The sequence below is a fragment of the Orbicella franksi genome, chromosome 15 (genome assembly GCF_964199315.1).
Source record: "Orbicella franksi chromosome 15, jaOrbFran1.1, whole genome shotgun sequence".
Taxonomy (NCBI): Eukaryota; Metazoa; Cnidaria; class Anthozoa; order Scleractinia; family Merulinidae; genus Orbicella; species Orbicella franksi.
Genome location: NC_138159.1, coordinates 1,077,491 through 1,095,200, shown reverse-complemented (window position 1 = coordinate 1,095,200; position 17,710 = coordinate 1,077,491). Strand labels below are relative to the sequence as shown.

The 17,710-nt window shown below is 37.6% G+C and overlaps 1 protein-coding gene across 1 annotated transcript in view; it reads right to left on the bottom strand.

Moving 5' to 3' along the window:
* LOC145469530 (mitogen-activated protein kinase kinase kinase kinase 5-like) overlaps positions 1–17,595 on the bottom strand; it is a 24,379-nt gene extending 6,784 nt beyond the window's left edge. The window contains exons 1-29 of the mRNA XM_081453275.1: positions 17,318–17,595; positions 17,138–17,195; positions 15,760–15,850; positions 15,083–15,147; positions 14,624–14,679; positions 13,455–13,502; positions 12,700–12,742; positions 12,321–12,393; positions 11,476–11,527; positions 11,264–11,343; positions 11,045–11,107; positions 9,611–9,692; positions 8,728–8,865; positions 8,212–8,302; positions 7,610–7,665; positions 7,153–7,202; positions 6,984–7,053; positions 6,110–6,304; positions 5,260–5,322; positions 4,764–4,851; positions 3,839–3,921; positions 3,661–3,721; positions 3,378–3,456; positions 2,796–2,842; positions 2,285–2,388; positions 1,549–1,646; positions 1,393–1,466; positions 653–718; positions 86–178 (exon numbers count right to left, since the gene is read on the bottom strand). Of these exons, the coding sequence (XP_081309401.1) occupies positions 86–178; positions 653–718; positions 1,393–1,466; positions 1,549–1,646; positions 2,285–2,388; positions 2,796–2,842; positions 3,378–3,456; positions 3,661–3,721; positions 3,839–3,921; positions 4,764–4,851; positions 5,260–5,322; positions 6,110–6,304; positions 6,984–7,053; positions 7,153–7,202; positions 7,610–7,665; positions 8,212–8,302; positions 8,728–8,865; positions 9,611–9,692; positions 11,045–11,107; positions 11,264–11,343; positions 11,476–11,527; positions 12,321–12,393; positions 12,700–12,742; positions 13,455–13,502; positions 14,624–14,679; positions 15,083–15,147; positions 15,760–15,850; positions 17,138–17,195; positions 17,318–17,419 (2,269 nt within the window). The 5' untranslated portion in view covers positions 17,420–17,595. The remainder of the gene's footprint in view (positions 1–85; positions 179–652; positions 719–1,392; positions 1,467–1,548; positions 1,647–2,284; positions 2,389–2,795; positions 2,843–3,377; positions 3,457–3,660; positions 3,722–3,838; positions 3,922–4,763; positions 4,852–5,259; positions 5,323–6,109; positions 6,305–6,983; positions 7,054–7,152; positions 7,203–7,609; positions 7,666–8,211; positions 8,303–8,727; positions 8,866–9,610; positions 9,693–11,044; positions 11,108–11,263; positions 11,344–11,475; positions 11,528–12,320; positions 12,394–12,699; positions 12,743–13,454; positions 13,503–14,623; positions 14,680–15,082; positions 15,148–15,759; positions 15,851–17,137; positions 17,196–17,317) is intronic.
* Positions 17,596–17,710: the final 115 nt, after the last annotated feature.

Genomic DNA, 17,710 nt, shown 5'->3' with positions numbered 1-17,710 from the left:
GTCAGCGACTCTTAAATCTTGTCCCAGCCATTTCATAAGGAAACGCTTGAGTTAAGTTCATTTTATCACGGCCCTGTATACTCACCTACAGATTCTGGTTTGATGTCAAAATGAATTTCTGACATTTGTTTTCTAAACTGTTTGGTCTTCCCATCAAGATTCACAAACCTAACCATATCTGATCACGCGAGTTAAAGGAAGATAAAACATCACATTCTCATTTAAATCCTCATTACATCTCCATACATAACAAAGCTAAGATAAAAAAACAAACAAACACACAAACAAAAACAGACCAGAACAAAACAAACTACTTTACTGCAAGTTTCCAGAAGATTTGTTACGTTTACCAAACAGGTTTTTGGTGCGAATTTATATATCCGGATGACTTGAAACACTTTGAAGAGGAGAGTAAAGTGTCTTGCTTAAAGACATGGAAACTTTACTAGATTCCGCCTCAGAACAATAGATTCCTTCGCACTGTTGTTTAATGACTCTAATAGCTTTTACGTCTGTGGATGAAACGCTAGTGTGTGACCATTCAAATGAAAGCTATTGAATTTTGAGCGTTGACACTATGGAGGTGAAAGTGTTTAACTTATCATAAACCCTGTAAAGGTACTTAATACTAGCAGAGTAAAAGGAACGGTACTATTAAAAGCTACAAGCACGGTGTCTTTTTCCAAGTGGTCAACTGTATCAACCTCAAGCTTCTTTCCTACAAAAACAAAATAAACAGTAGAACAACAGTCAAAAAGCCATTTTCAGCAAGAGTATAAAATTCAAATGGACTTCTGAATGTGCAATCGGTAAGAAATAGAGCGGTTTTTAATTAGGTGTCGAACGTAATTTCATTTGCATAACTTCGCTTTGCGATTGGCTTAAAAATCTCGCGCCAAAATTTGTTGTCCAATCAGCAGTAAAGCCAAAACGCTTGAGCACGTTTTCCCGCGCTTTGCGTCAGCGACATGTGTTTGCTTGGAGTTTTGATTGGTTCAATGGATTGTCTGACTATAGCGCGGTTTTCAATTGAGTGTCGTAAAACCAAAACCAAAGTAATCACTCTAGCCAATCACAAAGGACACAGACAACACAGTGAACCAATCAAAACTCGAAGCAAATACATGTAGCTGAAAGCGCGAGAAAACGCGTGCGAGCGAATCAAGATTGGTTTTGGTTTAACTTCTGATTGAATGAGAAAGTGGCGCGTTAAGCCAATCGTGTAGCGTAGTTGACACAAACAATTACTTTTCGACTCTCAAATGAAAAGCGCTCTAATTTGAACAGAGTGATAACTTTGGTTTTGGTTTTACGATAGTCTACTCAATTGAAAAACCGCTCCAAAAAAAAAAAAAAAAAAAAAAAGAAGACAACATGATGCGACCACTTTACCTTCAGGTAGTTCCGTGAACCAGTTGGACAGAGAATTCAAATTAACGCATTCAAAGTGTAGGCTACCATCGGATCTAAAAACACAGAAGCAATATAAGCTAAGAATTACTCTCAGAGGTCAACGGAGAACTAACTACAGTTGAGCACTGTACTTACAATTCTCTTACTCCAACACATATCAGTGGATATTCCAGATCTTGTTTTATGAGTGGCTCAAAGAGTGGAGGCGGTGATGGAATGTCCACATCATAATACTGCAAAAGAAACATGAACATCAACGCTTAAACACCTCAGTCACGGTATTTTGAGTTATTTATGCCGCGTAGAGAATTACCTTTAAACTGAGGGAAACCTGAAAATAGTTGTTTACTAAGATAGAAAAACACCAAAGAGATAACAATAAACCATAAAGGAACAAGGATGGTTGAGGATGGAGAAGATTGGCACGGATTACAATCAACGAACTGGACAAATTTAGGCTAAACTTTTCAAGATACGCAAACGTACTCCTTGACAATGAACTGTGTCAACATTTTGGCAATGATTATTTGTACAATTCTTTCCTTGTGTCGCGGAGTCTAAAGGGGACTAAAATTATATGAGAAATGTCGCCAGACACTATGGCGAAAAACAAATCAGAGATGCAAAAATCAGATTACGTTCTGCAAAACCGACTAGCGGAATTGCTTTGTGTTATGCAACAAGTTGCTAACAACTTGCAGTTTAAAAACTGGATGTGGGACAAGACTGCTTTAGCGTACTTCCAAATATGGTAAACTACGTACATCCCAGGAAATCAAAAAGACTTTATGACCATATATAGGCATCGTGATAACTTGGTGAAACTCATAATATCGTGGAATATTTGTATTAGCACAGAACTGAAGATTACCTGGACTTTCATAAATCTTCCCCACGGTTCGTACCACTGATAAAGAAAGACGCTCTTTTGAACTGCCACACAAAGGTACACTTGACTGTTGTACGGGTTATTTACTGCCAAAAAGCAGAAAGAAACAAGGATAGCTGAAATCTGACAATGTACGAAATGTACGAAATTAAGTAGTTTTACTTTCCAAAGCTGATCTCAAGTCAGGTTTAATTCTGAAGAATGACTTCACCAGATCATTTGGAAAATGGAAGTATACCCTGAAACACAATCCACAAATTATGTGCCCGCCCATCATTTCGCCCTGAGAGATAACAGTTTTTAGCACACCAACCTAAAGGAGAGTTTGCTCCATACTTTGCCATTAGAATGGAGGGTTACCTATTAAAAGGTCTAACTTTAAACATCAGGTTCGACCTTACGCGAATCCCCCTCGAAAAATCCTGTGTCTGCCCTCGAGGCAGTGTTCTCCATTGAGGGTTCAGATTAATCTAACAAGTGCACACAGCCTTACCAATACAGCACTTTGAACAGCCTCTTGTCTCTGAAATTCTATTGTTCCTGGAGAAAAAATATCATTTTCAACATTTATCATAAAGTAAAATGTCGTGATGTGTATGTTAGTTTTCTATAATCAATTTTCGAACTTCACTCACGTTTTTTGTTCTCGTTCTTGTGGCCCCACTTACATTGGTGAACCAAGTACAGTCGAATCTCTCCACAATGGCCGCCCTGGTGACAAAGTTAACTGGCCATTGTGGACAGGTGGCCGTTGTAGGGAGGTTAAGATGAAAATAAATCTCTCAACTGGGACAAAACTATGTGGCCGCCGTAGACAGTACAGGAGGTCGTTGTGGGGAGGTGGCTGTTAATAGAGGGTTTGACTGTACATGTTTTGAAGTACACTGAAACTTTCAAACTTTATATTTTGCATGCTTTTTCTAGCTAAATCTGTCGATATGGTACCAAGTGAATTTCTCAATTACAGATGTAAACAACAATGTCAGCAATGATTTCCTATTGATTTAAATAGGAGAGTTATTTCCCTACAAAGCAGGCATGAAGATATTCCAGTGACTGTTCTTGAGGCACTTACCTTGTTACTGTGGCAAAGAATGCCTGTTGTCTGTCATGAAGAGTTTCTAAATTGTGCATATACACACAGCTGGGAGACCCTGCAACCCCAAGTAAGATTACGTATGTTCATCAGCTAAAATCTCCTAACAATTTTAATACAGTGACAAGAAGACAAATGATGAGAATAAAGAAAATAATCAACTAAGAGATGTTGTCTTAATTTACCCACAAATTCTTAGAACTGACATTAAAAGAACTATATGAAAACAAGTGGCAAGAATTAAGTTTCTGATCACGGTTACCTTGAAGTGACACCATCACATTTTGAAACACTGACAACCACGTACACCTTTTAGCGCAAACCTAAAACAAAACCAAACTTACAAATCAATAGGAATTGTTTTACATTACTTGCAAAGAGAATTTTGGACGTTCAAGTTTCATGACATATAACCCTGCATGATGCAATAACATCGTTACCTGTTCCATTTCTGCTTCATGTAACTTTTCACTGAAGTTTAAAGAATAGACGCCTTCCTCTGCTCCTATAATGATGTGTTTTTCTACAGAAGACAAATGAAGCAAAGAACTTACACACTTTTTGGTTCTTGTTCTAAAATGAAACCTCTAATCCTCACACAAAGTGCCATTAAATGTTTGCCACCAAATTAGGGCATTAACAACTTATGTGTCAGCTGTTGGTTGAAAACTTATATTTTTTGGTACAGCTTCATCTTTGCAACATCTATACTGCCACACTTTGTAAGGCATGCCTAAAACCTGTGTGATCATGTGTTTACAATTTTCATGAGTTGAGTTTGAGATTGAGTTTTAAATAATGATAATAAATGATTTATATAGCGCCAGTATCCTAATATTTAAAGACGCGTTATAATATCAGCGAAAAGCTGAAAAATTAATAATCTAAAAATTAAAAACATTAGTGCAAAAATAAATTGCAAAAAGGCTTTTTTAAAAAGAAACGTTTTGAGTTTAATCTTAAAGACAGACACCGACAAACTATTTACTTCAAATGGTAGAACATTCTATAGAAGAATATTGTGCCAAATGTTTTCAAGATATAAGATGGAGTTAAAAGAAGATGCTTGGATAATGAGCCTAGTTGACGTGATGGAGTGTAGGATGTAAGCATATTGTGTATGTAAGACGGTGCTTTGAGTTCAAGTCAGAATGTCACAAGAGTTAGAGTCAGCAACTCAACACTTAAAACTTACAATGGCCACCCTGGGTCAGAGTTACTGGCCATTGTGGGGAGGTTAAAATAAGAACAAATCTCTTGACTGGGACGTAAATATGTGGCTGTTGTAGAAAGGTGGCCACTGTAGGGAGGTGGCCATTAATGGAGGTTCAACAGTATTTAGTAATGTCCCTAAGTTCTTATTACCTCCTGAGTGAGGGTCCACCCAGAGTCCAGTGCAGTAGATATGAAGAGGACATTCATTGAAAATCTTTGAAAAACATGTTGTAACTTGCTAAAATGGGGGCAAAAGAGAGCAATGGCTTCATATTGACATAACAATAATTATAACAATGGTAATACTTTTTTGATTGGCCTCCAACAGTATCACTAAGATCACTCGAAAATTTTGTCATCTTTGTACAAAAACACGATATAAATAATTTCAGTCACTTTAAGATTCACTTAAACTGGAGATAGAAATCCAACACAGACACACTGTAACTGTTTGGGGTTTCTTTTGATCCCTTTTCCATTCAACCACACCCTCGCAGCCTGTCTCTGTTTTCCTGTTCTTTTTCATAGTTTCAATGCTCTTCCTCCCCAAATTGCCCCAACCCACAATATACCACTCCCTAATTCCACCAGGCTTCTGTTCAGACCTTGCACCTGACATCTAAGCAAGTTTTCCATATGCACTTACAGACGCCTTCTTTGCAGCTGAAAGTCTTCCTGGATCAGATGCTCGAGCTCCAACAGGAGGTTTCTAAATGATAAGAGAAAATACTGTTTTACATGATCAGGAATGAAAATTCCTGTTCTTGTTTCCTGTCTGTTCCTTTAGGAACAAGCTCAACATTTCTTCAAATGTAGATGCCCAGGCCTGAGTGTTACTGAGGGGCAAAGGAGGCAAGAAGGCACTTATTTTTTTATTATTGACTTGTTATTCACCCAGCTTAACATTGAGTTTTTGTTTAAGGTTGACATTTTATGTCACAGAGAAACAGCTTTGTAAAATACAGCAGAATCCTGATTTTTCAAGTCCTTAATTTTTTCAATCTCCCAATTAATCAAAGCAATTTTTGTTCCCCTTGCAAAAATATAGGGGGAATTTACCCTAGATTCTTCAAACGTATGGATTGTTTGCACCAATTTTTCACTGCCCTAGGAGGTTTGAGAATTAACGATTCCCCTGTGCCATTTAGGGTGTGCAGAAAAGGCCCACTGCAGGCATCAGCTTGATACAGCTCCTAATGAGGTATGAAACCCTGATGAGAAACACCTCTCACACGTAATGAGCCATTTTTAAACAGGACATCTGTTGTTGGGCTTCAATGTAGGCATGTATCACCTTGCCCACTATCAATAGCCTGAACAGGAAAATGCTTTTTCTTAAATTTCTTGTGATAGAAGTTGTCCCTTTCTTTATCAAGCCCATCACTGGTCTACATGGTCACAGCTTTTTCACCTTTTCCAAGGCAATGTATTTTCCCCTGTTTGACACCAATAGTTGAAAACCAATTAAATTTTATCACCAACTGAACACAAGTTACCGGAGGAGGTACGCTAGGAGGTGGAATCCTGTTGTGTGCGTCTACGTCTGATAATTTCCTTGGATTTGCCTGTGGTGAGTGTCGTCCAGCATCTTGAGCACTGGCAACTCGTGACACCTTCAAGTGCATTGGCTTCGGAGGAGGGACTGGTTTCATACTTGCTTGTGGAACTTGGTAATGAGAATTCCTGTTTAACTGTAAGCGCAAAAACATGGTATTATAATCTTGTTGTAAATACAGTGGAACACCTTGAAGCCAACCACCAACTTGGAACCAAAACACACACTAAGGTGAGTGTTAGTAATGTACTCTCCTACTGGCCTTGTTGAGTTGCTAAGTGGGTTAGAGTGACAGTGATCTGATTTTAGTCATGGGTTCAAATCCCACATTAGTGAAAGAGTTTCCATTGGTTTAATTTCCTGCTTCTTTTCAAGGGGCCTCTGTCCTGGGGGATTCTATAGGTAGCGTATTTGAGGCAACCTCAAATATGTGCCATTATAATTATTTCCACTTCACCCAAGGTTGTTAGTACTACCAAGAACATGATCATAAGGTGAGGTCCTACTATAAATTAAATAACTAGGCAGAGTCAAACTTCCTGTATGCTAACACACTAGCATCTAGGTGTCCAGTTACAAGAGAATGACAACCTCATAGCAACATGGGGGTGGGGCACGGAGTAACACAAAGGGACAACTGGAATGCCTTCCTAAATCAACACTTTCCACTTTTGAAACAACAAACGAAACATACATAGGCTTTTTAATCTCCCAAGAAAATGTTACAAATTAATCCCAACTTTGACAAGTTGCAATGGTAAAGTAACTGTCAATGTAACCACTGGTATATGTACTGTGCATGGAGAAGTACAAACCTTAGGGGGCAGGGGTGGGGGCTCATCATCTGTCTCAGTGAGAACTTTCATTGTTCCGCTGTCATCATCACTAAAATAATGAACATTCAGGGAACAGTCATCTTGTTTTCAATACAAATGAAACTTAGGAAAAAAAGAAAACTGCATCGAATTCATAATTCATATTTACTTGTTCATACTGATGTCTCCATTATGTACTTCTTGTGGTCCATTTTCTGTCTGTTGACAAGGATAATTAATTAAATAAATAATGAATATCAGTAGTTATTAACACAAATACGATAAAAATGTTTGGGCTGAAGAATTGAAAAAAGACACTTGTACGGGGTCATACTATCCCCTGATTTGAGCTCCACTTGGATACCAAAGGGGCAAGCATTACAATAGGGGACTTCCGATCTGAGTATAAGTTCGAGGTCTTGTACAAAAATGCCTTTCACAGTTCTAGTTTGCAGGTACCACATTATCATGTCACATACCCATCTCACCCCATGAGCTACTCTCTCTACCTAAACCCAACATGAAGAGTGAGGGCTCTGGTTGTGTCACTGGTTTGAAATTTGAAAATTGCACTCATACTTAATCTTGTACTTGTAATTCTAAAACTAAGGAGGTGCCTGTATTACCTGATGCTGTGGTCTTGTTTCCCTGCTCACCATTGGCTCTACTTGCACTCCATCCACTATAAAACAAACAACATCATGAGATATGCAGAACATTTACTGTACACAAGTCAGAAAAATGGAATCATCTATCTCTAATTCTAAATTTAAAGAGGCTAAATGGCTAGGTAGGTAGGTAAAACTTTATTTATACAGGGTGGCCCATTCAGCACAGTGGCTGGTATCCAGAGGGGCCTGGCTAAATCTTAATGTGTGGTTACTGCTGCAGACAAAAACATATGATTACGACTGTAAACATACAGCTTTAGGAACAGTAATATTGTAGTAATGTGGTGGTCACATCTCGTTAAAATAGGAATTTTATGAAATTATTAAAAACTCTACACAATAAGATAAATCTTAAAACAAAGAGCTGCATCACAAAGAACTGCTTTAGCTAGATCAAAATACATACATACAAAAATATCTTTTATTAAAAGTGTCTGGTCAGTCTAGTGCCAATAGCACTAATTGGGGACACAGATAATACAATATATTGCATTCTTCTATTTATTGTATTATTGTATTCTCCTATTTAAATTTAAATATCTCACAGTCCTACTTACATTTTCCTTCAGAACCTGATATACTGCGTCTCTCTTGAATTTTATTATCAGGAACTTTTCTGGATCGTATTCTTGTTAAGACCTGAACATTCTGCAACAAAATTAGAGCATCTGTTGAACATTCCTGTTCAATTAAATACTGTACAAATATTTTACCAACCATTAAATTATGTTATATTTATGCCATAGGGTAGCCTGCATACATTTAGCAGGCATTTCAAAGCACCTGATGGCAACGAAACCGCAAGTGAGTGCAAATAAAATAAGGAGCAGGGGGACGTCTGCTATGCGGGCTAGCCATAGGGCTTCCAAGGTAGCTTCTCATCCAATGGAAGGGGCATTACTTCTAGAGACTTCATGTTAAGGAGGCTGGCAATAAGCTTTGGCATTGGCTTTGGCAAGTCAGGTCAAATGCAGTCTTCATCTTCTTTGTCTCATGGTTCTTTGTACTGTTATTCATAATGATAATGTACAGCACTTGACTCAATTTTGCATACAATATTGACCTCACTTTACCTCGTCAACAGGGGCTGTATCATCGTCATCATCATCATCTGGTTCTCCAACATGGCCTTTCTTATCTGACTTTCTCTTGAATAAGTCTAACAAATCCTGTATCACTGTGCGGGTGTAACCATGGCAACAAAAAGGATGCTGCAGTAGAAGAGATATAGACATTGTTAAAGTAACGCTGCATGTTACATTGTGTAGTTTCATCACCTGTGGTTAAAAAAAAAATTGCAAATGGTAACTAGAGTAAGCACCAATGACTCCATATTTTCAATTTCAATACTTCATTTCACATATGAAATAATAGCTTTGACACCTAATGAGTAACCTGTTCAATTTATTTCCTTTTTTAGAGCACCTTATTTTTTTGCGTGCTTTGTTGCTCTTATTTGGACATACAAAATTGGATGAAAATATTGGATGGGGGTGGTTTTAACACTTTTAGAGGTAGACTGAAAAGGCTTTTTTAGCATAAATTGAGATCTTTTAGCTTTTAATTGTATTTCTAATTGTATTTTATATCATGCCATAGAAAATACAGCCAATCAAAATACAGGAAAGCCATTGCATATTCGACAGTATTACACCAAACCTTCCTATCATGCATTGTGTGTATGTTACATTGATTGGGTTGGCACGTTATAAAATAGCCATACAACAGTCTCTTGTGGCATACCATGGAATATCCCACCTGTTACTTGTATTTTCTTGGTGTACATGTACACACTCTCCTAAAAGCTTGTCTGTATACCAAGAAGATACAAGTGCCTCGTGGGATCTTCCAGGTATACCACTCGAAAGTGTTGCATAACCAGTGCACACAAATGATTTATACACTGCACAGAAGACAATGCTCTTGCCAATAATCTGATACAATAATAAAACTAACTGTTAACATTTTGTCAGCTGGGGGACGCTTCTTCGGATTTTTCTGCAGAGCTGATTTGATAAAGCTGTGAAGTTCTGGTGACCTGTAAATTGGAATGAAGTTTCATCACAATCAACATGTACTAAAGAAACAGTCTAAGCATCACAGGTAGCCTGCGAGCAGGCTCATGTGGGAGCACAAGCGTTGGAGCACGATATTGAGCGGTGAAGCCGTGAGACAAGAAAGTGAGCCTGCACTGATCTCTACAAATTTTTTATTTCCACCCCAGAAACCGCAGAAAAGAATAAGTCAATTAATTTTCACTGGAAGTATGAACTTTGGTAGCTCAGATTTCTTGGGAAAATTGTAAAATCGTTTTCATAACAACATGTAGGTGCGATATCCGCTGTTGATAAAGTTTTGCTAAAGAAAAACTGTCAAAGTTTATGTCTACTAAGGATACACATTTGACTCCAAGTAATCTTGCTTTGGCAATCTGGTGTTTGACGATGCTGGTAAACAGGCAAACGCCTTTGTGTTGTTTCGATCACGTATGTTTGTAATATTTAACTCTTCCCATATGTAGTTGGCAACACAGCAAGTACGTCTTGATTCATTAACATACTTTCAACTGCTATTTCCTGCCCCTCTTTAGTTTGAAATTTAACCAGAAATAGACAGGAACTTTGTTAAAACATCAGTCATACATGCACTCAACTCTTCCTCTGACTCCAAATGTGGACAACTTGTTTTTTATTGTGTGGTAAATTACTGACTCCATGGTGATTTAATCGCTCCTCATCAAACAGAATAGATTGACAGTTTTCTCGCCTTTCCCGCTTTTCGACCAATGGTATTTCACTTCGCTCAGACAAAGCAGAAATAAAAAAATTACAGAGATCAGGGCAGGCTCACTTTCTTGGGGTCTCTTCACCAGACTCCTTCCCACCGGATCGCTTTGTTCTTTGCTGCTCCCGCGTGTAACACAAAGGTGAGCCTGCTCGCAGGCTACATCATATGGTGAAAGGCAAAAGACTTGTCTCTGTATTGTTACTCCTCCTTGGGGCTTAAAAGAAAAACTTTAATTCCAGCTTGCCCTTTTGGACAATCAGCTCTCAAATTTTGCTTGGGCTGGGCAAGTCTTAGTTTACTTCAATCTTTTATTTTGCTGGCAGACAACTTGCCTGGACCCTTGACCATCTGGCAAGTGAACAAAAAAAGTTATTTGCCCGGCAGGAAAAGCACTTTTTTCGAGCCCTGCTCCCGGATTAAAGAGTAGTAAATCACAGACAATCTCCTTTCATTTCTGAGAGGCTATTCATAACAGTTGGCTGAACTCATTCACACTCTTAAGTAGAGACCCACTGTGAGGGTTTAATACTTGTAGTGGTAAGCTGGAGCCTGCTGTTTGCCAAATCCTCTTTGCTTCTTGTAATGATTATGAACAATACTTACCATTTATCCTTTTCTTTCAATGTGGGTGGAACAAAACTTCTTTTTCCTATATTGTACAATGCCCTGTCACAAACAAAATGAAGAAAACATTGATCAACACCATTTAAAATGATAAAATAAAAACAATTGACAGACCTAAAGGCTTAACAGTGCACTTCAGCTGTTTTGAATGTATGTGTTTGTGAAAAGTTCATCAAATGCCAAAGTTGATGTGGTTACCTCATAGGATGCAAATCAAACATGGGAGGTTGTAGTTCTGCCAGTTCGATAGCTGTAATCCCGACGGCCCAGATATCACACTAGAAAAACAACAGCAACAGCATGAGTCAGCAGTTACTTGTGTTTTTAATCTGTACCTCCACAGTGGGATTCCTTCTGCAGTTAAAACTTGTCAAAAGTCAAATTTAATATTAAAGTTTAATAATACAAACCTTTAAGTCATATCCACCTAATCTCTCTACTGCTGCCATTTCTGGTGCCATCCTTTGAATGACAGAGAATTGAGAATGGAATTTAAACGCATTCATATTATCCATATAACGTAGAGACATGTACAAATATATAAAAAGTGCAACTTTGATCCACCATACAATGTACCTCAGCTGTAATACGGGAAGAAAAAAAATACTGATAATAATGAGAAGATGATTTTCTCTGTTAGTGACGCTGTAGGCATAATCGGAAAAATATCCAGAAATGAATTCTGTCAGTACTTCAGTATACTGTATAATATAGACACAAGTGTTTTAATGGAAAATATACTACTTGTAAAAAATGCGTACAAAATTACCACCAGGTTCCCAGTGGTGTATTTTCCATATCCTCGCTGGTGAGGATATTAATGACGTCATTTCTCGCTTTTTCACATTTGTCTGTGCAAACGGTCAGTTTGTCCATATAATTAAAAGAAAATTACACGGTGGCTTGAAGATATGAATTCTTTATTTTCTTGTGTTGAAAACAATATTTTACTCACTTGGGGTACTTGTTCATAAAAATACAAAATTCATATCTTCACGCCAGTTTGCAATATCCTTTATTAAAAACTGGATCATTGGATAATGTAATTTGAGAGATTTCATTGGCTTAGCCATCATGGGTTATGAGTGACTATACCATGCTCTACAAATATGGCTTGTTGGCTATCTACCAAACTCAGTGATTATGAGAAAGATGACAGCCAACGCGTGTCATTGACTACCTACCATCTCATATCCAACACATGCTCATGGAATAATTGTTAATTATAAATATAAATCTTTAATCCACAACTCACCAATAAGGGGTTCCTATAAACGATTTTCTTTTTGTCATGGTCTCTGATATTCTTGCAGCAATGCCAAAATCAGCTGTTGGAGGTTAAAAAAAAGTTACATTTTAAGATGTTTCAACCAAATATCACAACATGCGAGTAGCAGTGGCCATGTTTTGAGGGTCTCAAGTTCTTTACAACCTAGTGCTCTGGTTAATTATATATTACAGTTAGATGAAGTCTGCATATGAGCCACATGGCCCATCAGACTGGCACTTATCTCTGGTTTCAGTAGCATGAAGCGACTAGAAGTATTTCTTCTCTCCTCCCCAACTCCCCTCCCCTGGATGAGATGGTAGTCCTTCACAGGGACAAATTACAGTACCACTAGAATATTACTTACCAAGCTTAATGCTTCCTTGGGATGTCAAAAGGATATTTGCACCCTGAGGAAAACATTTTATAACAAAGCATTAAAACACCATGATCATATTTCCTTGAATCAATTTCAGAAGCATAAGTTACATGTGGGATGTTAAATATTGCACACAACATTTCAAATCCAACTCAAAAACTCAGCAATAATTCATAAAGGAAATACAAAAGAAATGAATGTTTAACAAGTTTCTTTAAATTTGATAAGGACACGGCTAAATTTTACAGCTGATTTTCTCCAGAAAAAAAAAAAAAACCCAAGGGTTATTCTACAGATGAGGCGATCTACCGCAAACGTTTTGAAGCTGTTCAAAAAACTTACAGGATGTGTTTTATCTGGTTTAAAACACTCGGCTGCACCTTGTGTTTTAAATCCAACAAAACACTACTCCTCTTTTAAACATTACTTTAAGCTAATAGACTTTTCCCGTGTTCCAACAAACAATGGTGCCGTGTCGAGATCAGGGTGGACAAAAATACAGCAAATATATGAAAATGTCCACCCCAATTTCGCTCTCACTGGAACTATCGTTCAAACACACTGAAGTGGAATGCGGGAAAGGTCTATTGACAACAACAGAGCAAGTTAGAACATTTTAAGCTTAAAAACTTTCACATAGTCTTCTGTGTCATTGATCTCTACAAGATGCAGTAAGGTATAACAATATCATTTGGTTTGTTCATTATATAGCTTGTCATAAATCTTTGGAATTCTAACACTACCTTGATATCTCTGTGCATTAAGTTTTTGTCATGTAGATATGCAAGACCCTATGATACAAAGAAAATGTCAAGAACGCTTTACCAGATCACTATATAGATGAGAGTTCACTTTATTCAATAGCCCATGGAATAAGTATGCGTAAAGGTTCAAATCTAAGATTGATATTGGCTTTAGTCTGGCATTGCGAGTATGATGATTAGATATTGCAGCTAATGTAGATTTTAACAGTCTATCACTACCATAACATCAACAACAGCATCAACAACTTCAATGCTTTTAACACTTTTAACCTAAAAAGCTTTACTATTTGGTTGATAATCATTATATCTATTCTCCATTATGATATACATGACTGTATATATGCTATTACACGGTGACAAGAAGATATGAATTTTATGTTAGAATGGCAAGAACAATACAACCGCAGTTCATATATGAATTATTTCATATAAACTTCACATCATTTCACTCCTCACGGGAAGATATGAACTCAATTAAGTGGCCTCGCTCCCAATGTGTGGCTTCATAGCTCATTTGGTAGAGCATCGCACCGGTATCGCGGAGGTCACGGTTTCGAATCCCATTGAAGCCCTGATTTTTTTCAGGCTTCTTCTTTCCAATTGCTTAAATTGGAAAATTTACTGCGATGATCATTCTTCACTTTCATCTACAACCGCAGTTCATATATGAATTATTTCATATAAACTTCAGATCATTTCACTCCTCACGGGAAGATACGAACTCAATTAAGTGGCCTCGCTCCCAATGTGTGGCTTCATAGCTCATTAATTTTGGTATAGCATCGCACCGGTATCGCGGAGGTCACGGGTTCGAATCCCGTTGAAGCCCTGATTTTTTTTCAGGCTTCTTCTTTCCAATTGCTTAAATTGGAAAATTTACTGTGATGATCATTCTTCACTTTCGAGTCAGATATTGTTGTCTTTGATATCTTTGAGCCAATGTGTAATGTTCTTTTTATTATATGGAGATCAAATATCTGAAATTGCTGTTTTATTGCATTTTCAATTAATCGAGGTTTCTTTTCTAGGAAACCTTCTACTTGTACAATATTTTCTTTTTTGTGTTCTCTTTCTCAATTCTTTCGGAAAACTCATTCACAACTTTGAAGAATGGTGCACCTTAGACAAAACTATTATTAGATACACACCTTCAGTGTCTCAACACAAATAAAAGAAATTTGAGGCTCAGAACAAGGGCCAGTAACTGTATAAAGAAACAATAGTTTAATTACATGTCAATGGGCACAAAAGAAGCAGGGTACTTTTTCCGTGGGAGTTTTCCAGGAGCTAGGGAAGGACATATTATATAAATAGATACAAAAATTATAAATATCACAATTGGCCATCACTCCTCCTCCTCAATATTGAAACAAATATTTGAAATAAACATAACATGTACTTAAAAATCCTGACTGGCAGAAAGCAGACTGTTGGCTATTTACAAAGGCAACTAAGGTGCTGAACCCAAGATCACTATGATCAAATCCATCTAGGGGCAAGTGGGATGGCTTAAACCTACATGTAGGACCTCCGAATTACAAGACAGGCATCCAACACCACAAGGCCATGCTGTCTCCTTAAATTTATATAATTTTTTTATAACTAACCACAATAAATGTCCTGAGCTGATCCTGCTCCACAGAACTCCATGGCAATCCATAGCTTATCCCTCCTAAAACAGCAACACAATTAACCCAGTATTTATGAACGAAGCAGTTAAAAGGGTTTGCAATGGTCACCTACAAATTGTGGAGGTTTAAAACCCCAGTCAACAGAAGTATATGGCTAACGTGTTTACATCCTTTTTGCCACCCAATTCAGATCATGCAATGATTTATTTGGGAGGTTACGATTGTTCTGTTCATACATACTCCCTTGTAATCAGTTGCATGAGGCAAATTGCACAATAAATTGTATCTTCCCAAATGAATCATCACATAGTGTAAATTGGGTGGTAACAAGGATGCAAACACATTAGCTGAATCAGTCTATTTTGCACCATCCAAGTTCACACCCAGAGTTTCAAGTCTGCACCAAAATGCTAACCAAGCTCACCCCAGCATTCCCGGATATTCACACATAAAGAACGAGAAATAGTCAGTTACAACAAAGCAGCTGTCTGGTAAACTCTGATTTTCTTAAACTTATGGCTTGCATCAAGACTTACTAAGACAGCGTAGGGAGAGACCATTGTTGACCTGTCAAAAAAGAGGTGCAGTACTAACTCGGACGGTGCAAACTTGTTTAGGCGTGAAACCTGTTACTTCAGCAACATGTAACGTACCTGATATAGCTGCCTATGTACTGAATGATGTTTGGATGCTGACAATTCTGCATCATGGCAATTTCTTGCTGAATCAGTTCAAAATCATCTCCTAAAGCAAAACAACAAATAAAAGTAACAGAAATGTCAGTAATAATTGATATTATCATATGACCTGTACAGCCCTGCATGCTGTTTCCTTGAAAACCCACAAGAAAAAAGGTCCTATGTGAGGGTCCCATGCGTTGAAGTGATAGGGCTGGAAAAACCCACATGACCCTACTAGAAGTGAAGCAAATGCTGCCATGCCTGCATCCTTGTTGTAGAAAAAAGCAACAACAACAAAATAAGGTAATATCATAACATGCTTATCGACTGAGTGAGGTTGGGCCGGTCTGGAAACATTTGGCTCTTGGTCAGGATACATAGAACTGGCTGCACTCACTCTCTGCATGATGTCCTGACTTCAAACCAAATATTTTTCTGTCTGCCTTTCAATCAATAAGTACATAAACTTTGATTGCCTGAAATCTTTTGCTACTCTGATTACTTTTTTATTATAAAACCAGACTGAATTCAATCTCTGGATTGAGTTCAATTGAATTTTATTTTACTGCATGCAATTAAAACTTGGTTCCATTTTCAGTTTCTGTTTGCATGACTATCCAAGGAAAAAGCTTGACTAACACCATTGTTCACGAGAGGAAATTTATACCAGCTTGATCATAACGTCATATTGCCCTATATTAAAAATACATTTAATTTTGAGTGCAACTCATTAACATTTCAACTATTTATTTGTCCCTATTTCAATTCTGTCTAAAGTTCCAAAGCTGCCTGATCTGATGTGCATAGTAAATATTTCAAGGTTTGCTCTGCTTGAATTGAGACAGGATTAAGAAATTTAAAAAAAAAACAATTTTTAATTACCCTATATCATATATCTTAGGTACTGTAGAGTTATCAAAAGTAACATTTTGCTGTTTGCTATTTGCGAATGAGAGGGAATATTGACCATACTGGCGGAGTGGGTCAGATAATTTACATAAAATACGTCAACAAGTTGAAGAATTATGGACTAAAAAAAGCAACAGAGAACAAATCCATTTAAGAATATTTGAAACAACTAAACACGAAACGGAACGGAACAAACTCAGATGAACGTCGACAACAAATAATACCATGTTTGGAGTTGATGCAAAGAACATCAAATGGACAACTGTTGACATGACACAATTTAAGATCGATCACACACACAATTGAAAGATCTTAAAATGAAAGGAAATGATTTCTTGAGTTATATTGCTTATTGGCATATTGCTTTGAATTCAACAGAGTGTTGTGCAGTGTAGAATAACCACTAAAACTTAACAAGCGGTAGACATAATCAGTCACTTGCCTGGTTCAACTTTGACAACTTTTACAGCAGCAAGTTCCCCAGTCGAAATAACCCTGGCCTGAAAATGGCGGTTTAATTTCGGTCAGTAACATTTCAAGATCAAATAAAGCAAGGCTGGAATATTAAAGATTTAGCAAAGCAGACGCTATGCGGGAAATAAATCTGATATAAAGGACAAACCTTGAAAACGTCACCATACGTTCCTCCTCCAACTTTTTCGATCAAATCAAAAACCTTCTCCGGGTTTCCCCGCTGGATGTTCGCTCGTAGCGGTACGCTCATGTTGAACTCGCTTTGTCTAGTTTTTCGCCAAGTTCACTGAAAACATCACGGCCGCTAGTACATTGATTCACCAAGGACAGTCAACTCGGCTATACCATTGTCGTGTCTACGGAAAACCTGAATTTGGCGGAAGGATACTTGTGACTCACGGTGGTCATATCCGCTTGACATACCCACGGCATTCCTGCACTCGGCACATCACGAGTAATGGACCGAATAATTATCGACTGGAAAAATTGTCACGAGATCTTCCGATAATATTACGAATAATAACGACTGATAATATTGATC